Below are 22,459 nucleotides of genomic sequence, written 5' to 3' on the forward strand. Positions count from 1 at the left end.
TGAGTATTCAATTATGTTATTTGATTAAATTTTGCAGGCCTTCTGGACACACTCAATGACATGAATTTGAAACTGGAGGAGATTCAAAAATCACTCGACATGTACCTGGAGACCAAGAGGCAGATTTTCCCTCGCTTCTACTTTCTTTCTAATGATGATCTCTTGGAAATACTCGGCCAGTCCAAAAATCCTGAAGCCGTAAGTAGCAGTTGTAGTTAAGACGTTATCCCAGAAGTGATTGTCCTTTTTAGAGAGAGTTGCATCATTTAGGTTATTAAACCTGCTGGGAACCAACTCTGTAGAGATGCCCGGCAATGTTTTGAGTTGCAAATGACCCTTAAGACAAATATTTTCGTTATGGTTCAGTGGGAACTGGCACTTGATTTTAGGCCTGGCAAGCTTTCTAACGTTTTTGTTACCTTCCTTGACTTGGATAGCCACCTACCTACGAAATTCATGACGAATGCCCCTAAAAGTGATTTCATCGTCATTTACCTTAAAGAATATCGATACAAGGCAAATTACTCTACCCTTTGCAGAAAAGTTAACAAGTAACAGAGGACCAGTGAATAAACCGCGAATATTTTTACTCTCTTAGGTTCAACCTCACTTGAAGAAGTGCTTTGATAACATCAAGTCCCTCAAGATGGCGAAGGTAACGAAATTAATGTTTTCTTTGTGAAAAAATGGCGTCCGAAATATCCTTTTGAGACATCAAACCTTAATCTGTACCTTTTTTTGTATAGATGGGTATCACACAGAAAACCGAGGCAGTTGGCATGTACTCTGCTGAGGGAGAATTCGTAGAGTTTGGTCATTCTGTTCTTTTGGAAGGCCCTGTCGAGGTATGTTTTCATTCATGCTGTTAGCTATGATGGTAAGGAAAAGGCACAGTCAAATTCTGGTGCTAACGTAACGTGCTACTTAGTAATGAGGAACACTACGAAGGATACGCAGAGGATTTAACCGCCTAGAAGGTTATTCCTAGTTATTGTTCCTGTTATGAGTAAGTAATATGGTCATGCACGACACTCACGTCTGTACATGCTGTGTGGTAACTAGGATATGTGATATGTTCTTCCTTGTTTGTTAGGCATGGCTGTGTGATGTTGAGAGAAGTATGCGGTGGACCCTAAAGGAACTACTGAAACAGTGCAGACTAGCCCTGAAGAAGAACACTAGTAAACGCGACAAGTGGGTCAAGGAGTGGGCTGGTCAGGTCAGTGATGAAGTCTTGGTCGATCAATGTTCTTTGTACATAAGGGATGTCTTTTAATGCACTGCGCTCGTACGCTCTCTGACAGAGTTGAAGCCTGGTTAACCTGTTTTGATGTTAGTCACCGTGACATAAACCATGCCTATCAGTGTTACTACGTTTGCTAGGCCTGTTCCATCTCAAGCAGGTTCATTGGGGTTGCTGTGGTTGATCCTTACTACTGCTGGCCATAACTGGTAACCAGGTCTACCAGGTTTGATGGGAATACCTAGTGGGATTGATCACCCATCTGGTGTAAGGCTGATTAGCCCGCATTCTAGAAATCAGAGTGAACAAGCTCAGCATTTGCATCCAAGGAACTAACTTTCTGCGTCTGTAGCTGTATTGACATTAAATCTTTAATTTTTGGTGCGTGTTGATTATTTATTGAAATGTTCAACAAAGAATGCTTATAAACGTTTATTATTGTTTCAGCTGACGATCACATCAAGTCAAATGCAGTGGACCAGCGACTGCACCAAGGCATTAGCCAGCACTAAAGAAAGAGGCGACAAGAAGGCGCTGAAGAGTTTGAAAAAGAAACAGGTACTAAAAATTAAACTCACGAGTTACTTCACCCACTGTAAACTGCAGTTTTAATTTTTGTTCAATTCTGTGACGTGCCTTGTTGTGGATATGGATGTCTGGTCCTTTACTGGAAGATTTTTGACTTCGTTTTTCTGCTGATGCTGTTGTTCAATTTTTTTTGTCTCTGTTATTCCATTTGCTCTTTCTCATTTGCAATTCCTCATTCGTGTAATAAAATGTTCGTTCAAATGGTAATCAACCATACACACTTTTCTGACAGATCTCCATGCTGAACAAATTTTCCGAGATGATTCGTGGTAACTTGACTAAGATTCAGCGACAGAAGATTGTTGCTTTGGTTACGATTGAGGTGCACGCCAGGGATGTGATTGAGAAGATGATCAAGTCTGGCTGTGGAGATGTATCTGCGTTTGAATGGCTAAGCCAGCTGAGACTCTATTGGGACAAGGTATTACAGTGACATGTTTACTTATTACTGTTCTGTTGTCTGCTGAACTCAGTGTAGTCAAATCTGTATTATGTGGTCATCCTCAGGGAATTGCAAACTGGCCGCTTAATGTAGGTTAATTTTTGAAAGACGGTGACAGGGAAAAGTGTCTGTCATGAGGCGCCGTTAGCCACAAAGAGTTCTTTACTTCTGTGTGCCAAATGGAAAAACCATAGTACAAACCGTACTCAGATATATTTAGTTTACTGTTACAAAAAGGACCTCCTTACAAAGTGACTTTTTGGTTTAGGTGAAAACAATAAAGTTGGGATTTAGGAAAGGGTGACTGAGGTCGCTTAATAGAAGTGATTGCCTTATAGAAGGTAATTAATATAGAATAGAGAATAATTAAGAGGAACGATTTGTTGAGATTTAGCAAATACAGGTTTTTCTGTTCCCAGATGTTTCGTAGACTGCTTAGTGAATGACAAACGTTCAATTCTGCAGAACGTAACGAGCTTATTATTATTTTTAAGATTGTTAATCACATTTGTGATTTTAGTATGTTAACATTAACATCGTATTCCTGTTGTCTCTGATTTATTTTTCTTGTGGTTTGATTTCAGGATATTGATGACTGTGTGGTACGACAAACTAACACTCAGTTCCAATATGGTTATGAGTACCTCGGGAATTCTGGTCGACTTGTTATCACTCCTCTCACAGACAGGTCTGTAAACTTAATTTTCACTCCAACAAGATTATGTACTTTTCCCATGTCATCCATTCTTTTCAACCATCTTTTTATTTTTTCTCTTAGTAATTTTGGGTGTGATATAGATATTTGTTTCGCTTGCCACACACCTCTGTCTGTGTGACATTTGCATTTGTCTCCCTTGTCGGTCATGCAAATACACATACAATGCCCTTCCGCGCCTGTAAGGGCATGAAAATGAACATAGACATTTCGTCACGCAGGCTTCTCTGTGGAGGCGTTTTAAGTTAAACTTTCTTTCTGTGCGACATTTTCACGTGGAAAACGTACGACCTACACAATTGTTCTTGAAACAGTTGTTAACCAAGGGATTCAAATCTATTATGTTGTTTTTATATAGGTGCTATATGACACTGACAACAGCTCTTCACCTTCATCGAGGAGGCAGTCCTAAAGGACCTGCTGGTACAGGCAAAACAGAGACCGTCAAGGATCTTGGGAAGGCCCTTGGTAATTACGTCATTGTGGTGAACTGTTCTGAGGGTTTAGATTACAAATCAATGGGGCGCATGTACAGTGGATTGGCACAGGTATGGAAATTATACATCACTATTATATGACTTTAACTGACCGAGACGTAAAAGAACTCGGCCAATATACAGCCATCTTGACCTCACGCTTGGTCAATAACGCATGTATATCGAGATCATTCCTAGCTCGTTTGCTAATGGTAAGTGGGTTGGTAGGACGGTAGGGAGGTATCTTCACATGTATTTAAGCGTTGGTAGCCCATTCAGCTTGAAAGCTGGAATCCTGAGGGACAAGACAAGACACGAACTTTATTTTTAAACCACTCAAAGAAACAAAAAAGTGAAAAAAAAGACAATACTACTTATGTAAGGTATAAAGCCACCTTCAAAATAGCTAAAAAGCTAATGTGGCTAGGAGGCATTATGAACCATTTCAAAATATAAAAGAGGTTGTTACATGGATGCTCAAGTACTGAACGCCCCTATGCACGTCCAGTACAGTACACGAGGGGCCGTGCTAATGAGCAAAAAGTTAAAAAAAAAAAAAAACAAACAAACCAAGTGAGCTTAAAACCGCCTAGTTTGGTGGTCTGCAAGAGCAATTTGTGAAGTACTCCACAACAGTATTTTTTATATTCTCTTCATAGTAATATTTCACATTGCAGACTGGAGCATGGGGCTGTTTTGATGAGTTCAATCGTATCAACATTGAAGTATTATCAGTGGTAGCCCAACAGATTCTGTCCATTCTCTCTGCTCTGTCAGCTGGTGCAACTCGGTTTGTATTTGAAGGACGAGAAATCAACCTTGTTTGGTCGTGCGGTATCTTCATCACTATGAATCCTGGTAATTTTGTTTGTACTCATATCATTACTAACATGTTCGGCACTGTCATTTGAAGCTATCTGACGTATCATCATTTTCTTTTTCCTTCCTTTTTGTTTTATTGTTTGTTCGTTTTTTCGTTCCTCGTCATCCTTGTGTCTTTTGTTTCTCTTAAATTTAGTCCGCCTATTATATTTCTTTACTTGTGAGTTGAAATTCAATCTGTTATCTCACAGGATATGCTGGTCGAACTGAATTACCAGACAACTTAAAGAGCATGTTTAGACCTATTTCCATGGTTGTACCAGATTCGGCCATGATAGCCGAGATCATCCTGTTTGCCGAGGGATTCAACAACACAAAGGTATTTACCTGATAAATTGAACCTTAAATTGATTATTACTTGAAACTTTTTTGAACGAAAATATATCTAAATCCCTGTGCCATAATCTCCTCTGTTGCCAGGTGCTTGCCAGGAAGGTCCACACCCTGTACTCTTTAGCAGTGCAGCAGTTGTCCAAACAGGATCACTATGACTTTGGTCTGCGAGCTCTCACGTCTGTACTACGATATGCTGGCAAAAAGAAAAGAGCCAATCCTGACATGTCAGACGAAGAGGTGAGATCATATAATTAAAATTATTTATTCTTGCGACATCAATAAAAGTCTGCAACCTCTGGAGCCTGTATTGGTCTACCACCAAATTCCTGTAATTTAAGCGTCTTTTTTTCTGTTTGGAGTATAGGACGGGTAGAGAAGGAAAAGAAAAAAGAACGAAATACAAAATAAGCTGTTATCACCCATCTTCATAACTGTACCAAACAGGAGACTAGCGAGTCACCCGAATGAGCTGTCCATACATTTTGTAATACAACAGTGCTCCAGGGTTGCTTGATGATAAAGAAAGCAGATCTAAGTGGCCAAGTATCAGAGGCATTTGTTCTTTCTAAATCAGTAAATTAAACACAGGTATCATTGAAATCACCCAAGTTAGTTTAAAAATAACCAAGTCACTTAAAAGGCACTCTTATATGCTTCTTTCTGTTTTTCTGTCTTGATCATCAGATTCTGCTGCTGTCTATGAAGGACATGAACATTGCCAAATTAACCTCTCAGGATCTACCTTTGTTCAACGGCATTGTATCTGATCTGTTTCCTGGCGTGGAGGCTCCAACTATAGACTATGGCAAGGTAAGATATATTAAGTATGATAGTTAATTTACAGTATCCTTACCTTTTCTACAAAATTAGGGAGTTTAAGATACCACGATAACGACAGCCACGAAAGCACGATTATCCCAACTCGCTCACCATGCTTATACAGGCAAACTCTCCTGGAGTTGAATTCTTAATAAAAATATTCAAGTTTAAAAAGAGTAAGAGAGATTCGTCGTCGTAAGTTCACGTTTTCGATAAAACGTGAAATTAGGCAGTTTCACGTCGTAGTCGTGCAGTGACGGCAAAGAAATGTACAAAAAAGCGTGATGCACGTGCAAAGTTGTTGTTTTGCTAACCAATTGTTTTTTGACGTTCTCGTTGCCGTCGCCGCCACAAGGAGACATTTGCCATAGATTTTGTTGTCGAATAGGTTGCTATGTATGTGATGGTATTTATTCTGTTTGCTTCTATTCGCCACTTTAGAAACAAAAAGGGAACTGGAGCCGAAATGCGTCCCGCAAGTATTTCTGGGATTGTTACTGGGGACACGCCGGTCAGCTATTGGCCAGTTTTTTGATCTTTCCCAGTAACAGTCCCAGACGTCTTTGCGAAAAATAACTCGACCCAGTTTCCTTGTCGTTTCTACAGTGACGAATTCTTGACCAACTAGTTTGTAAGTTAGAGTGTAGTAAACTGCTAAGGTGATGTAGGCCTCGTACACTGTTAAATACGTTTTATGGTTCTTATCAGCTGCGAACAGCTATAGAAAAAGACATCAAGGAGTTTGGTCTAAAGCCACACCCGTCCACCATGCTAAAAGTGATTCAGTTGTACGAGACCAAGAACTCCAGGTATTGTTGTTGTTGAGTGTCTTGTTATTTTAATAATTTAATTAACAAAGTAAAAAAGTACATATATAAACCAAAATAGTTCTCCCATTAAAAGAAAAGTATTTCTTCATAGATATATTTCGCAGAAGTTCAAGTTAAGCTTCTACTGTAAAATAAAGACATCTCTCCCTGTGTTTGTGTGGACGTTTATAAGACAATTAAATTGCAAACAGAAAAGTACATTTTTATAGGGAGCAGTCATTAATTCATGTAAATTATCGAGAGCTGTCCACCTTTCTTTAGATTCCGTTTTGAAAGAGTTGACCTGACAATGTTTTTGCAAGTGAGGAAACATCGCAGCGTTTTCACACAGAAAAATTTCTGCCTCGTGTTGAAACATACTCGTTTCTCTTAGAATTATGTAGCTAACATTGTGTGACAAACCTTCGTTGTTGACAAACTGTTATTTTACCAGGCACTCGACCATGTTAGTGGGCCAAACAGGCTCAGGGAAGAGTGTGTGTTGGAAGATCCTGCAGGCCTCCATGACACGGTTAAAGAGAGATGGAGACTCCAGTTTTAACATTGTCAGGGTAAGTCTAAGAAACAGACAGAGAATCTACACAGAAGACATATGTGACGACCAAACTGTTTCAATTCCTTCAACGTACTCTTTTCGTATCATTTGCTATTCAGGTGGTTGTCCTGTGTTAGTGACCCAGTGTGTTGATTTTCTTTTTCTGTGTCTCATTTTATAGGAGTATCCTATTAACCCAAAGGCTCTTTCTCTTGGTGAACTGTATGGCGAGTTTGATCTCAATACAAACGAGTGGACAGATGGAGTATTATCTAGTGTCATGAGGCAGACATGTGCAGGTGAGCTGTTATCCTTTCTCCATGTTTTTAAGACTTTGAAGGCTAGGATGCCAGTAAAACGTTATCTTTCCATTGAATTTCAGGTTATTTAAGTTTTTATGCGTTTGAAAGGAAATAAGGCCCCCAGCATATTTTAGCATAAAAACTTAAACTTATGTGGAGTTGGGAAGTGATTTTGCTGCTTGATAACTCTCGTGGTTTAGCGAGGCATGAAATAGTTCCCAGTTCCTGGCCGAGAGAAAGCCCCAGAAAAAAAAAAAGAAATACTGTAAGGGGGCATTTTAAGTGGCGTGAAAAACAGAGAAGACTTCGATGAGAAACACAATACACAATTAGGAGTGTGCCCTTGGGACGGAATAACTCCCTGTTAGTGAGGTAGTTTGTTTTTTTTTCTACACTTTAAACGAAACCCAAGATAATTGAGAGCAGCACTTTCCCGGGGCACTGTTTTTTATGCTGTGCACGGCGTTATTGTGTGAAAAGTGTGACCATTAAAATTATATTTATAGAGCCGTACCCTCCTGTTGTGCTGTTCCTTTAGACTCTGACTGTTAGAATAATATAGAATTTGATGTAAGTACTTAGGTATTTCGTCCTAATCTTCTTCGTTAGATGAGCGTCCAGATGAAAAATGGATTTTGTTTGACGCTCCAGTGGACACTTTGTGGATCGAATCCATGAATTCCGTTATGGACGACAATAAAGTTCTAACACTCATCAATGGTGAACGAATCGCTATGCCGGACCAGGTCAGTTAACTGTTTCTGATAAATCTACCCATCGAGTGAAACGCGTTTGTGATTTAAATGTCTTTTATAACTATCGTCTCAATTATTTTTGGCTCATCCTCTGAAGTTTACAAAGTTTTCCTTTCAGTTTTTGGCTTGGTCTGAGGTGACTGTGGTTCTGGTAGTGGTATCAGCTGCTCTATATATTTTGGTTATCCCTTTTCCAGACATTAGTGGCTTACGCAACAGGACGGGAGAGGAAAGAAGACGGCAAACCTTGTATGACAAGCGTCACAATAATTTTGTTTGAAATAACTTTACACCGAACTTCACCTTCTTTTAAACTGATATTTTCCTAAAAGACCACAAAACATTAAAGTTAAGTGAAGATCACGACAAAACGCGTAAGTTATAGCCCTGTCACGTTTGTCACCTACAAGCGTTTTGCCGTCCTCTTCTTCCTACCGTCCTATTGCGAAAAACTCCCTATTGTTTGCAATACCGTCTAAAGCACCTCCTCTATTTACATTGTATTTACTCCTAAATAAATATCAACGTGCGTCCCACTTAACTAACCAGTGTCAACCATAACCACTAAGCCTGTGTCGGACTGTCTTTTTTAGGTTTCCCTGTTGTTTGAGGTAGAAGACTTAGCTGTGGCTTCACCTGCTACAGTCAGTCGCTGTGGTATGGTGTTTACAGACTATCGAGACCTTGGCTGGCAGCCTTACGTAGACTGCTGGCTAGAAAAGAGACAAGATAAGGTATCGTACTAGAACATTCCATTTGATTGTTTTGACGCTGAGAACGTTTTTTGCATGAGTTTACTTGGTTAACAACTGCATTGTCTAATGGGGTTTGGGTGCGTGGGAAGACCGGGGGCTTCCCCTAGCGGCCTGCCCACCCCAAACCGAGTACCACTCCCATGGTAATACTCATTATGGGCAGGCGAACGACATACTAACTGGACAGTAAATAAAGGGAGGGGCCGAGGAGTTTCATCAAAACAGCACAAAATGGCTGTCGAAGCTGCATTAAGCTTGCTACATCTTGAATAATGCTTGTGAACGTGCTTTGATGTCTCCCACCGCTGACCGCTACACCGCTCTTTGCTGCTATTTGGTTAATTGTATAATATGTAATAAACAACCTCATCACGGTTTTTTCGTTTCTATTTTTCCAGCAATCTGTGGAGCACCTGCAGAGACTGTTTGAGAAGTTTGTTCCTAAAGTGCTGGATTTCCGAAGACACCATTGCAAGGAACTGATTCCCACATCAGAACTGAACTCTGTGGCTTCTTTGTGTGTTTTGTTTGACGCCCTGGCAACAGAAGAGAACGGAGTAAGGCTCAAAATGTCTTGTTCTAATTTAGAAAGTCGTTTAAACTACGTGTAGGTCATACTGTTTCAAATGATCCTGATATTATTACACATTTCGTAATATTCTTATCTACAATACGATCACTGTTTTAGTGATTCTTGCACTTACAACCGCGCTATTTTCTGACACAAATAGTCTGTCCCGCTAGCACTTTTTTATCAAATGCTTAGAACGGTTTTGCTCATTTTCTTTGTCGTTTATCTTACAGGTTCATCCACATGAAGACAGTTTCCCCCGCATGATTGAGCTGTGGTTCTTGTTCTCCTTAATCTGGTCCATTTGTGCATCAGTGGACGAAGACAGCAGGAAGAAAATGGACAACTTTCTTCGAGAAATTGAAGGCCAATTCCCTGCTAAGGTAAATAGAAAAAATTCCCGCCCAATTTCTTCAAGGATGAGGCGTCAGTACCCTTGTTTTGGTGTTGCGTTCTTTGTTGAAACATCAGAACAGCTGAAGCTCAACTGGTGATAGCCTGCGTAGCAAGCGTTTCTGATGGTTTCGGAGCAAAGAAAGACCAAGGAATGGGATTCTCGTTTTACTTTCTTCGCTCCGAAACCGCATGGAAACGCTTGCTAAGTAGGCTAAACTAGTGACGTTAGCGAGATGCTGAGGAGATTCGTGAAACCGAGGGTGCTGTTATGCAATTGGCTGGAAGCGTGGAGAGTAGTCCTGTGGTGCAAGAAATCTTACACAGCCCTCTGTCTTTTATAATAGCCCTCAAATTAAGAGATGAAAATACCGAACATGATAGTGCTACAGGGCTGGTTGCAATTGGTTGCTGAGAGCGCAAGGCTCAAGGCTGTTATGTGAGATTGAAACTAAGTCAACTGTAACACGTTTGCTGTGCTGGAAGGTGTCATCTCATTCAACGTAACGTTACTCAAAACAACTATTTTTTTTCTTTTGTCAGGACACTGTGTATGAATATCACGTGGACACCAAACAAAAGGCCTGGGCATTGTGGGAAGATAAGCTGAGAAGTGGATGGCGTTACACACCAAAGTACGTTCATGATTATTGATTACTAACTCTGCGTTACATGGTATAACGTTTATTTGTGGCTTTAATCACACATTCAGGGCTCCTTTGTTGAGCTTTTTATTCACCTTGATTGATCTAGATTCGGGTTGATCTGACGGTGAGTGGTTGGAGTTTTATTGTCTTTAACAAGCAACTCTTTATATAAAAAACTAAAAAATTTCTTATCTCCGCGTTTCCCCCCGCCGTAGATCTTAGTACAAAGAGAAATTTGGCTTTCGATCTGCCTAAAGTTTCTGTGTCTCTTAACCACTTCCTTTTTCAATTAGGGTGTTGACAACCATCAAGGGTGTTGTGTTGTGGATAAAGAGTTTTGACTAAAAGTCAATCAAATTTTCAGCTAGGGTTCTTTGTTTTTGTTGTAGCACACCATTCTACAAAATCATGGTCCCCACCGTGGACACTGTAAGATATGACTTCTTGGTGTATAGCTTGCTTCAAGCTAAGCGGCCTGTCCTTCTTACGGGACCTGTGGGAACTGGTAAGACTTCCTTGGCCCAGAAGGTGTTGCAGAGATTGGACCCTAAAATCTACAGTCTCTTGGTAATCAATCTTTCAGCACAGGTAGGTCAGAAAACGGACTCATCTTCAGTTTACTTGTTTATGACTCCACATAAAACAAAGTTTAATTCCTTTTTCTGTGGTGTTATGAGCCAGTTTGAACAAATGTAAAAAAAAGGAAAATGTAATGATATTTGGTTAACCTCAAAATACTTAGGAGCTCTTCAGTATTCAAAGGGGAAGGAGAGGGTTTTCGCTGGGGTAACCTTTAAAGAAAATTCTCTCGAAGCAACGGAGAGAACCAATAACAAACTCAGCCTACATTTAGCGTTACTTCCACGATTCGTACCCGACTGGTGTAGAGTGCTTTTTTTAGCACTGCACCAGCATTTCAAACAAAAAGCATGTGCGGCATTTGCCAAATGTGGTGACCGGGCGTTACCAAGCGTAGAAAAGTATTCAAGTGTGAACTCACGACCTTAACTGGATACCTTATGCCCGATTTGTTTAAGGGTCACCGTATTAGACGTGTTTTGTCGAATTCAGCTATGTCCGATAAACAAATACGATACTAAAACATCCAAAACCATGTTCTGTTGAGCTGACCATATTCAATGTCTTGTGATTGGGGAGAATATCTGACGGCACTTTATTATTTTTCTGTTTTAGACGTCTTCCAACAATGTTCAAGAAATCATCGAGAGCAAAGTTGAGAAACGAACTAAAGGTAATGTTGCTGCCGTAACTGGTCAAGTAGCTCGATAGTTATCTCGCCCGAACCCCGGAATTAATTTACACATAGATACATTATAGCCGCAAAGCCCAGAAGACGGTTTGAAAAATGTCAATTTGTCGTTCGTTTATAAACCTGACAATAGTAGTAAGTGGAAAAAGACACTGACTGCATAGCTGTCAGTGAAGGTAGGCCTTGTTCGGGCGAGATGACTCTTGGGCGACTGTACCGTAAAGCTTCAACTCTTTCAGAGTTTTGTCATAGTGAATAAACTCATGTCACCGAGGTAAAAGCAACTTAAAATGGCCATCCATTTACTTGACCATAAAATGGAGCTTCCGGGCAAACTACTAATGTGCTGTTCTTTGCATCAAGGTGTGTATGTACCAATCGGTGGCAAGCAGCTGATAAACTTCATGGATGACTTCAACATGCCTGCTAAAGACACATTTGGCTCGCAGCCACCACTTGAACTGATCCGCTTGTGGCTGGACTATGGCTTCTGGTATGATCGACAGAAACAGACAGTAAAGTACATCAAGGTCAGTCAGATCGCTGTCAGCCGGGACATTGACTTGGTTTATGCAAGTAAATAGTACTGTCAATGTGAGAGACTGTAAGAGCAAGCTAACGGTTCCACTACCCCGAGCTAACTTTAACTCTTAAGGTGATTCCCTAGTTTTGCACTGCGCATCTCTTACTGCGCATAACAAGATGGCCGCCGTAAAAAAGAGCATGTGAAGTAATATTATTAAAATGAAGTTGACTGAAGAAAAACGCTATTGGAATTTTTGCTTGCTGTTGTTTCTTGCCGAGGTGCCGTTGGGAATGTGCATAACGTAAGCAGTACGCGTGTTGCTGAGTTCGACCTCCTCTCGGAGAACCTCGATAGTGGATGTTTAACTTGTGCTTACCCACTTTGATTTTCATTTAAACACTTTCTTTATCACATTGTGTCCTAAATGTGATATCTCGATGTAAATTCTGTAAAAATGGATTTTTTAATACTTTCTTCCCCCTTTCACATACATTCTATTTTGAAACTCGCCCCAGTCCTCTCTCAAAAATTGGAGAAAATTCGTTTGGTGCGCACTTTCTGCAGCTCTACCGCAAAAACGAGTACGGTGACCCCCATTTTTTATTTCATGATTTTAATAAGGACAGTGTTTCCTTTCGATGAGAAAAAAATTGGCACAAATCTATGTTCAGTTTTTTGGCAATTTTACTAAATTGTACGGATTGAGCCATCACGGGTCGAAAAGCGCGCGTCCAATTTAATTCTACTTTGGAGCGTAAAGTACAAACAAGGGCATTAAAAGGCATTTTTCTGGTACGTAAGTGGATAAACAATACATTAAAGTCAAATTCTGTGTGATGCCACATGCATCATCGAAAAAATCTCTCCTTTTTGTCTAGTTTTGGGCTGCCCGCGGTTTTTGTAAAAGGGTCCTAAATAGCCGTATTTGTCAGCATTATGACGTCAAAACGAGCACGGTGACCCCAACTTTTTATTACTTTTTTATCATCTTCTTGACTTTTTACATCAGTGCACCAAGTTTTAGCTACAATCTATGTTAGGTTCTTTTACTATGGAATCACCTTAAGAAACAGCTTTATTTAGAGAGGTAGTGCAGTAGAACAGTCCAGCAATGGAGCTGTTGCAAGCATAAACTCTCTTCCTTGAAATCCGTATGTAGTGCTTTCCTTTCGCAATGAGCAACACTCCTTTGCGCAAGCCATGTTAATGTCAAAACTATCGTTTTTATCTTAAATTTGCTTTATCGTGTATTTTTTTCATCCGTTTCCTTTTTGTTTTTTAATAATGTATTGTTAACTGTTAATATGAGTTCAATATAGAACCATATACGTCTTGTTTAAATATCAGGACATGCATGTATTGGCATCCATGGGTCCACCTGGCGGAGGCAGGATGGTGATCTCCAAGCGTCTGCAGAGCAGGTTCAATCTCATCAACATGACTTTCCCGCAAGTAAGTAGTGCTCGTGTAAAAGGATATGTATGCTTGATCCCTCGCCTTCATTGGAATGGTCACACCCAAAGATTTCATTCACCTTGTAGAGCTCAATAAACAATGCTTCAAGTAACGGTTAGTTGAATAGTGTTTATTTATGAAAATAGATACCCAAATCATCATCATAGTCGATTTGTCACAAATTAAGACTTTTCTCTGGCCTTAACTACAGATTTTGGCTTTTATTTCAAAGAAGTCTTTGTACTGTAAAATGGTTAGCAAGTACCCCTCACAGTTAAAAAATTCACCGGCCTAAACACTACAGCCGCCATACATGAGTCATGATTTAATTTGAGGAATGTAACGGTATTCTTGTGTCACAGTAAACTGAAGGCCTGTTTTTTGTCTTTCTTAATTGTCAGGAAAGTCAGATCAAGCGGATATTTGGCACCATGATAAACCAGAAGTTGCAAGACTTTGAAGAAGACGTGAAGCCTCTGGGTGATCTTATGACGCAGGTTAATTTTCATGCATATTTAACCCGATGCCGGTCATGAGCTGAATATATGTTACAGAACAGGCCCCTCCCATCCCCCTACCAGCCACAACTGCCACTGATACGAAATGTTTTGAGAAAGCTAGCTTGTGTGAAATGGCTCGTGTTGACAACAATACCATCTTGGTCCGTTTTGGAAAGGCCCCGTAACGTTTCTGGGCCAAAACGTTTGCAATTGGCTGTACAATTCTAACAATTAAATTTTCAATGTAACGAAGTTGAAGAAACATGCTGGGCTTGCTTCCGTACTAGATGTTACCCACACGTAAAACGCTCGCTTCTGGCTAAAATATAGTTTTATAGTCGTTAAGTGAGGCCGCTGTGTTTACCTTGGCATGTAATTTTGCATGTTCTCTTTTAGGCAACCATCGACATTTACAACACGATCATCGCTAAAATGCTACCGACACCAACCAAGATCCATTACTTGTTTAACCTCAGAGACATTTCCAGGGTAAGTTATTTACCATATGGTAGTGCTGAAGATCAGTTTCGTAGTATCTATTAACTTCATATACGTCAGCCACTTAGATTTTTAATACGAAGAAGAGGCTAAAAAATGAAAGCCTCTTTATGCCGAAGCATCGTGTGTGGCCGAGCTAGTTGGGCGTCTATGAATTTCTAATTTGAGGCAGGGTCTTGAGGCTGTGATCAATTTGCGCGACAAATATGGCCGTAAAATAAAAGACTGAAGTTGCCAAAATCGTTATTGCTAGTACGTTATTGTATTAGGCATTAGATTTTCTTTGTTTAATGCTACTAAACTCTTTACGATTTCTATATTGCGACAGGTATTCCAAGGTTTGCTTCGTGCCAACAAAGACTTTCATGACACAAAGACGGCCATCTCCAGGCTGTGGGTACATGAGTGCTTCAGGTGAGATACCGGTAATTGTGTTGACCAAGGCCATTCGTTAGCTTCATGTTGCATAAATCGAGTCTATTGATAGCGTCAGCATATATCCATAGCATCATACTGTGTGCTGATAAATTGTGTCCGTTGTTTTGTCTTCAGAGTTTTCTCCGACCGCCTAATAGATGCTAATGACCATGAAGCATTTGTAGCATTGTTGAGTGACAAGCTTGGCACCATGTTTGATCTCACTTTTCACAACCTCTGCCCCAACAAACAGCCACCAATCTTCGGTAAGTTATTGTCATAAGTCCGGGAGCAAAACTTTTAGTTTGGCCATTCACAGTGGCGCAGATAATCTTGTGAACCAGTCAGAACTGAGAGTAAATACATGTACCTGCGACGAAAAAAAAGCAAAACTGTTGGTTTGGCCAATGACCTTGACGCCGACTATCGTGTGAACCAATGAGAACAACAGTCTCAGTCAAAATTGTTGGGACACTTTACTGTCTTCTTGCCCTCCCAATGTTGATGCGCAAGATTTGGCGAGTTAACTGCGATAAACAACATTGGGAGGACGAGGAGACGGGCCAGAAGTGAAAAAAAAGCGTTGGGTGGAAGTGTCCCAACTGTTTTTGTGTGGGACTGTTGGATTCACTACGTGTAACCTACGCCGAAAAAAAGCGCGGAAAAAATGCGAGTAACAAACATTCAACATGTAAACATGTTAAACGTTGTTTAACAAGAAATGAGATGAGCTCTATTCTGTCCAACAAGTTACAACGATTTCAACAACATCGCTCGCCGTTTGTTGAGCAACAAAGATTGAACTACATATCACTGGCTTTAGATTAACATAATCAACATTAACGAATTTTGCAGGTGATTTCATGAAAGATGGCGCAGTGTATGAAGACTTGATGGACTTCAAAGCCTTGAAGAGGTACATGGAAGATCAGCTGGAAGATTACAACATGGAGCCTGGAGTCATTGCTATGGATCTTGTTCTCTTCAGAGATGCTATTGAGCATGGTATGTTAAATCTGTTGGAGTGACTCATTGTCGGTTATCATACTTATAGATTTCTCCCATGTTCTTCACTGCTTTGTAAACATGAACTACTAAATAAATTGATCGAAATGTTGGGTAGTTTTTGTCTCAGGTATTTGCGGAACATACCGCTCTCTTAACAGACTGGTCCTTATTTTGTGCTTACTGCACGAATGTCAACCTCTCAGCTCACGTTAAAACGCACACGTCAAGTTGGTAGCCTCTTTAATCCCAACACTAGCTTAGAGCACGAGTTTCCTCTCTGGTACCTCGTTATTTTTAAATGCTTAGCAATAAGAAGTGAGGGTCGAGGATTTGAAGGTGCTTTAGAAAAATACCATTCATTTACAAATTTCCAGACCTACCTTAGGCATCATCCAAGTTTAAGCTTAGAAATGCGACCGTCACTTTACCTTGCCTAAGCAGTGAACAACTAAATAAGTGAGTTATGCTACGAAAACTGCATTAGCGCACTGACCAAAACAAATAAAGCTCAGCAGTTCTTGATGTGTTTTTCTCCTTTCTTCTAGTGACTCGTATAATCCGTGTGATCGGTCAGCCTCGTGGTAACATGCTGTTGATCGGTATTGGTGGAAGTGGCCGTCAGAGTTTGAGTCGGTTATCAGCCTACATTATTGGCTTCAAAGTGTTCCAGATTGAGGTTACTAAGCACTACAGGAAGACTGAGTTCAGGGAAGGTTTGTACAATTATCCGCGGTAACTTTTGATAGGAGAGTTAAAGCAGCGACGACGTCAATGGCAACGACAACAATAATTGGCTTATTAGAAAAACAGCAACTCTGCACGTGCATCACTTTTTTGTGCATGATCTTGTCGTTCATTTCGTTCTCTTCATGACATTCCACGTTTCGTGGAAGACGTGGACAGACGACGATAAATTTTCTTTCCCTAAGAATCCCTAAGAACTTAGCCCCGAAAAAATCACATACAACAAAGACCCTTCTTACTTTACCTTTGCTTGAAGTAATCTTGAGAGCGTGTCGCTTGTATCCAGATGAGTCTTTATTACTACTTCTTAAATCTTTATTTGAGTGTTAGAGAGATTTTTGAAACCAGGCGTACCTTAGGGCAGCCTCAAAGTCTCAGAGAAAAAAATATATTTGCCTTCATGACGGTGAGATGTCTCTCACTGTGCGCGATATCAAGAAAGGTTTTTAAATCCTTAAAAATTCCTCAAAACTTCAAATGTATCAGCCGACTTTTACCTCGTCTCTCCATCCAAACAAATCGCTACTTTTTATTCCTATTCTGAGGAACAATCTAATCACACCCTCTTTCTAAGAGATGAGTTTTACAGTTAACTAACTCTTTCATGGAAAACTAACAATAATAAGCACAGCCTTTGATTCAAAGTCACCTTTTTTTTCTCAAAGATTTGAAGCGTCTTTACAGTCTGGCTGGTGTGGATAACAAGCCCACAGTGTTTCTGTTCAATGACACTCAAGCCTTGGATGAATCATTTCTTGAAGACATCGGTAACATCCTCAGCAGTGGAGAGGTCCCAAATCTTTACAAACCCGAAGAATTTGAAGAGGTATGTAAAGAGTCATTCCCTTTTGAGTTTTGGAGAGGGAGATTAGATGAAACTGAAATGATAATTACGCGAGTAGTATAGGATGCATGTTTTACTCCTTATTTATGTAGGTATGTCATTGGTGTATTTGTTGTCCATGGCTCCGGATTATTGTTCCTTGGCGGTCATAAATGAGGGGAAAAGGAACTAGCCCTAACACACGAGAATGGAACATTGTTAACGCATTTTATGGACAGTAAATGTGTCAATTTGGTAAACATTCCGTCAAATGCAGTTGCAAAGGAGGCGGTGCGCACTTTCTTCGTGAGGTAAAGCAGTTGCTAATGTCGGCCGAAAACGTGCACCTCACTCTCCTTACACAAGTACTGTCGAATAGGTCAGACTTTCCTCGAGAATTCACATCACGGTATGTGAGCGAAGATCCCTAAGGACTAGAAAAGGTAGTTACTGACCAAGACTATTAATTCCGACGTAGATAAAATCTACCAATTTTCCCGTGTAGGAATAGGATGATTATCTTAAAGGACGCGTTTAACGTTCTCCTTTTTTGTTCTGAATAAACAAGGTACATGGTTTTGTTATTTTGAGAATTCAATCATCTTTTGAATGGATTTCGAACAGTTATTTGTTTTTTTAAGGTCCGCACAGCTCTTTCGGAGGAGGCTCGTAAGGAAGGTATCTTTGATACACCAGAGAACATGTTCAACTTCTTTATTGAACGGGTTAGAAGCAATCTTCATATCATCTTGTGCATGAGTCCAGTAGGGGATCCATTCAGGTGAGGCAAACGTTTCTTAACCTTTCCAAAAACCAAAAAGTTATTGCTGCGAGTAGTCATAGCCAAGCAGAAAACCCATCAACAAGTCGGAACTGTAGTCAGAACTAGTCGTCGATAACCGCGTGCAGTGGTTGTTTTAGGTTTTGAAAAGTTTTTCAAAATACTTACACTTTTGAAGGGTTCACGTAAAACCGTTTTTAGGCTGAGATAAGATATTAACAAACTGTAGTATTAGTTGTCGTAGCGTAATTTTCCTAGCCTTGTGTTTTTTCATAAGGAACCGGATCCGTATGTACCCAGCGTTTGTCAACTGTACCACAATTGACTGGTTCAGTGAGTGGCCTCAAGATGCTCTTTTAGAGGTGGCTGAGAAATACTTGGAGAGTATGGACCTGAGTGATGATGAGGTAAGAAATAATGCCCCCTATCTTACTACAACACTTTTAAAATAGCACTTGATTTCATACCCCGATTAGCACCTCTGCAATAAAGTACATCTCAGTATCCGTCATTCCTACATTCACTCTACATTACTCAGGTAGATTTTAAATGTCAAACTCTTGTGTTCAATATTTTACAGACTAAGGGTAATGTGGCCAACATATTTGTAACAGTTCACAAATCAGTGGTGGATACGAGCAAGCGAATGTTACTGGAAGTTAAACGTCATAACTACGTCACTCCTACCAACTATCTTGAGCTTGTATCCGGTTACAAGACGTAAGTACTTTCGTCACTTATAAATGTTACTTGATTATTACAATCTCTAAACACTCTGACTAAGAAACACTGTGCACAGCGCAGAGCCTCTGGACTACTAACCAAACGGTCATTGGATTGACTCATTTTGGAAGAACTCGGTTTTTTTTCTTCCGAATCACAAGGATCAAAAACCTCTTTGCCACTGTGCACAGTTTTTCTTCACTGTAGTTATTTTCAGTTTCTTTCGTGTTCTACCCTCTTCTCGTTCGTTTTTGTCTTTCCTTTTTGCTGACATTGCACTTTATCCTTGCTTCGATTAGTTTGCTTCACGAGAAGAGAAAAGAACTAGGAGATGCAGCAAGCAAACTGAGAAACGGCTTGGACAAAATCGACGACACCAGAGCTAAGGTATGGTCATTTGTTGTACAATTTTATCTTACAGTACATGAAATTGGATTTATTTTTTTATGGGGAAACATTGTCAAATATTTCAGTATGGAAAAATAAGAGAACAAAAAGTGTGCAGCTACAAAACAGCGTAATGTATCGGAATTTACACCTAATAAGATTGATATCTTTTCTGAGTCAGTTTTGTTGCGGGGAATCAAGGTAAATAGTGCTGCTCGTCTATTCTTGGTTTGCAGCCACGTGACAAGGCGGCCATCTTGGTGGTCAATACAATAGAATATTTTCTCAAAGAATTTACATGAAAATAGAGTTTAGTTCCCAGAGGAGAGAAATGTTTTTGTTCTTGACCACCAACATGGCCGCCATGACGTCACGTGCAAACCAGCAAGTGATTCTGGGAATTGATAGCCTGAGTATCAGGCCTTCCTTGAGGGGAGAGGAGATTTTAGGGAGGACTGGTAGGAAGAGAGAAAGCTGTCCCCTCTTTTCGCTCATCTCCTTTGCTCTCTAAAACGCTGGATACAGCTCAAGCTAGAGAACTGCATATTTATTTGTCTTCAGGTGGAGTCCATGTCAATTGAGTTGGAGGACGCAAAGACAAAGGTAGCACAGTTTCAAAAGCAATGTGAAGAATATCTTGTCGTGATTGTACAACAGAAAAGAGACGCTGATGAGCAGCAAAAGGTAGAAATTCAGTTTTATTCTCTAACTTCACTCCTCAGGTTAATTATTGGGCTGTCTGTGGCGTCGAAAAAAAACAAAATGGCTGATAGATCACCCAGAAGGCATTGTATTAATTTTCCAACCCCTCATTTGACTTTTCTTGGGAGAGGATGACTTATTTCCAGAGGGAAAAGTTCGTGGGAGGCCAAAGGGAATTTTTGGGGGGTATTGATTTTTGTGTCCTTTCGATCATCCTCGTCACTCTAACTCTGGAGTGCTCCCCCCTCCCCTGGGATATCTATCTTGATCTCCGAATGCTGTCACCTCTATCTCTATCTTTCTGTTTTCTCCGGATAGGAGTAGTTAGTACTAGCCATACACTCAGAATAGAAAATATTAGACCACTGCAACCCAATGTCGCCAGCAGCAGTGAAAGCAATTTTTGTCCTGGCACCTTAACACAAGCCTTTTGTCTCTTGTACTCTGTAGATTGTGCAAGCCAGGAGTGAAAAAATCGCCGAAGAAGAGGACAAATGTCGAGTAATGGCAGAAAATGCTCAACATGACCTGGATGAGGCTTTACCGGCCCTTGCTGAAGCCACTAAAGCTTTGGAATCATTGAACAAGAAAGACATGACAGAGATCAAATCGTACGCTAAGCCGCCAGCTTTGGTTGAAAAAGTCATGGAGGCTGTTATGATACTCAGAGGAGGGGAGCCAACCTGGGCCGAGGCCAAGAGACAGTTGGGTGAGTGCATACATGTCGACACCATGGTATACACTTCTTTTTTATTTCTATATAACAGCCTCTCTATTTTCGAGTTGAGCCTGGACCGCTCTTATTTTTTGGGCTGTTTCCACCTGAAAATGTTCTGTCAATAACGGAACTCTGATAACTTCTGAGCTATATAGAGATTTGAAGACAAGAAGCTCGTTGTAGTTTCCAATGTATCGCATTTATACACTGAGTCTTAAACGTGGCTTCGCTCCATGCATCGTACTGTACATGAGATTTCACAAAGTTAAAGCACGTCCTAAATACCTTTAAAGCCTCTATCTCACGCTAACCCGCTAACCTACCTTTGCCATTTTTGGGAATTTGTTGAAATAACAAAATCTTACTTGCACTCTGATCTCATGTAGGACATTTTTTGTAATTCAAATTTTCTGGATTTAGGAAAGTAAAATCCGTGAAAAAAATTGTTCTTCTCTGAGCCTCGGGTAGGTTCTAAGTATGTTCTTAATATTTTGGCAAATTTCAGGCTGAAAGAAAAGGTTCTTCAAAAAAGACTGTATCGCCCGTTCAGCTTCGTGATTCTTAAAAACATTGATCGTCAATCTCGGAAACGTTCTCCTCACCTTTTGTCGTCAGGAAATTTGTGCCTATCAAACAAATTTCGGAACGCATTGTGAAATCCGAAAGATTGTAAGAAAGAAATTATATCTTTGCGTTCTTCCTTAACAAATAAGCCATCCTGAGCTATTTTCTCTAAATAACTGTGAAAAGCTATTTGAAAGCTTCAGTTTTACTGTAATTTACCTCAGCTTGGTTTTTGGAAGTTCGTAGATAGAATTTCTAATCAATGACGGATTTTCATAGCACGACGTTTGTTAGCAACGACATTAGCTCCTGAAACAGTCACCCTTGTCATACTTAAACAAATAGGCGATGGAACAAATTAGATTCATGATTATTTGTTCTTTTGGTTATTTACCAGGCGATCAAAATTTCATCAAGCAGCTAGTTAACTACGACAAAGACAACATGACTGATCGAATTCTGAAGAAAATCGGCACTTATTGCTCTCAAGCTGACTTCCAGCCTGAGATCATTGGCCGCGTGTCACTTGCTGCTAAGTCTCTGTGTATGTGGGTCAGGGCAATGGAAGTGTATGGACGAATATACAGAGTAGTGGAACCCAAGAAACAGAGACTGGCACAAGCCACATCACAGCTTCAAGAGAAACAGGCTGTTCTTGCGGAAGCCAAGGCAAAGCTTAAGGAGGTAGGAAAATTCTGTAGTCTGAAGAGAACCTTTTGGGGTTAGAGGAAGTATGTTGGGCAGCCACGTCCATCCCCCTGTCTGTTTGGTTTTCTGTAGCTTTACCGTGCAGTTCAGTTGATGTATGTAAGGGTCATTGTTGGCAGTGCTTACGCTTATGATTCCTTTAGTCTACCGTGCAGGGTACAGTCCTGTGGTGTTCATCCCCCTCCCCTTCCCTCCCTGGGGCATCGGCCATGATGAATGAAAGCAAAGAATCCTTGTTAGTGAAGTTTTGTTCTATCTACGTCCACCACATATGGGTGCTGTTATTCGTTTGGACAGATCACTTCCCAGATTTCTAAGTAAAGAGCCTATTAGTCTTTAAAGTGAT

General features: G+C 40.3%; 1 protein-coding gene across 1 annotated transcript in view; it reads left to right on the top strand.

Annotated features, from left to right (window-relative positions):
• The window catches only part of LOC140951318 (dynein axonemal heavy chain 2-like), a 53,212-nt gene that overhangs the window by 15,102 nt on the left and 15,651 nt on the right, over positions 1 to 22,459 (top strand). The window contains exons 28-65 of the mRNA XM_073400570.1: positions 38 to 198; positions 599 to 655; positions 747 to 845; positions 1,094 to 1,219; positions 1,691 to 1,801; positions 2,064 to 2,252; positions 2,858 to 2,961; positions 3,347 to 3,536; positions 4,142 to 4,322; positions 4,538 to 4,665; positions 4,767 to 4,919; positions 5,367 to 5,492; positions 6,210 to 6,310; positions 6,765 to 6,882; positions 7,048 to 7,165; positions 7,778 to 7,914; positions 8,517 to 8,657; positions 9,077 to 9,235; positions 9,483 to 9,632; positions 10,186 to 10,277; positions 10,679 to 10,877; positions 11,484 to 11,541; positions 11,923 to 12,089; positions 13,433 to 13,537; positions 13,942 to 14,037; positions 14,437 to 14,529; positions 14,867 to 14,952; positions 15,091 to 15,221; positions 15,811 to 15,960; positions 16,509 to 16,676; positions 17,373 to 17,533; positions 18,172 to 18,311; positions 18,589 to 18,718; positions 18,892 to 19,031; positions 19,334 to 19,421; positions 19,983 to 20,105; positions 20,574 to 20,832; positions 21,803 to 22,089. Coding sequence (XP_073256671.1) covers positions 38 to 198; positions 599 to 655; positions 747 to 845; positions 1,094 to 1,219; positions 1,691 to 1,801; positions 2,064 to 2,252; positions 2,858 to 2,961; positions 3,347 to 3,536; positions 4,142 to 4,322; positions 4,538 to 4,665; positions 4,767 to 4,919; positions 5,367 to 5,492; positions 6,210 to 6,310; positions 6,765 to 6,882; positions 7,048 to 7,165; positions 7,778 to 7,914; positions 8,517 to 8,657; positions 9,077 to 9,235; positions 9,483 to 9,632; positions 10,186 to 10,277; positions 10,679 to 10,877; positions 11,484 to 11,541; positions 11,923 to 12,089; positions 13,433 to 13,537; positions 13,942 to 14,037; positions 14,437 to 14,529; positions 14,867 to 14,952; positions 15,091 to 15,221; positions 15,811 to 15,960; positions 16,509 to 16,676; positions 17,373 to 17,533; positions 18,172 to 18,311; positions 18,589 to 18,718; positions 18,892 to 19,031; positions 19,334 to 19,421; positions 19,983 to 20,105; positions 20,574 to 20,832; positions 21,803 to 22,089 — 5,222 coding nt within the window. The remainder of the gene's footprint in view (positions 1 to 37; positions 199 to 598; positions 656 to 746; positions 846 to 1,093; positions 1,220 to 1,690; positions 1,802 to 2,063; positions 2,253 to 2,857; positions 2,962 to 3,346; positions 3,537 to 4,141; positions 4,323 to 4,537; positions 4,666 to 4,766; positions 4,920 to 5,366; positions 5,493 to 6,209; positions 6,311 to 6,764; positions 6,883 to 7,047; positions 7,166 to 7,777; positions 7,915 to 8,516; positions 8,658 to 9,076; positions 9,236 to 9,482; positions 9,633 to 10,185; positions 10,278 to 10,678; positions 10,878 to 11,483; positions 11,542 to 11,922; positions 12,090 to 13,432; positions 13,538 to 13,941; positions 14,038 to 14,436; positions 14,530 to 14,866; positions 14,953 to 15,090; positions 15,222 to 15,810; positions 15,961 to 16,508; positions 16,677 to 17,372; positions 17,534 to 18,171; positions 18,312 to 18,588; positions 18,719 to 18,891; positions 19,032 to 19,333; positions 19,422 to 19,982; positions 20,106 to 20,573; positions 20,833 to 21,802; positions 22,090 to 22,459) is intronic.

This window comes from Porites lutea, chromosome 10 (assembly GCF_958299795.1).
Source record: "Porites lutea chromosome 10, jaPorLute2.1, whole genome shotgun sequence".
NCBI lineage: Eukaryota > Metazoa > Cnidaria > Anthozoa > Scleractinia > Poritidae > Porites > Porites lutea.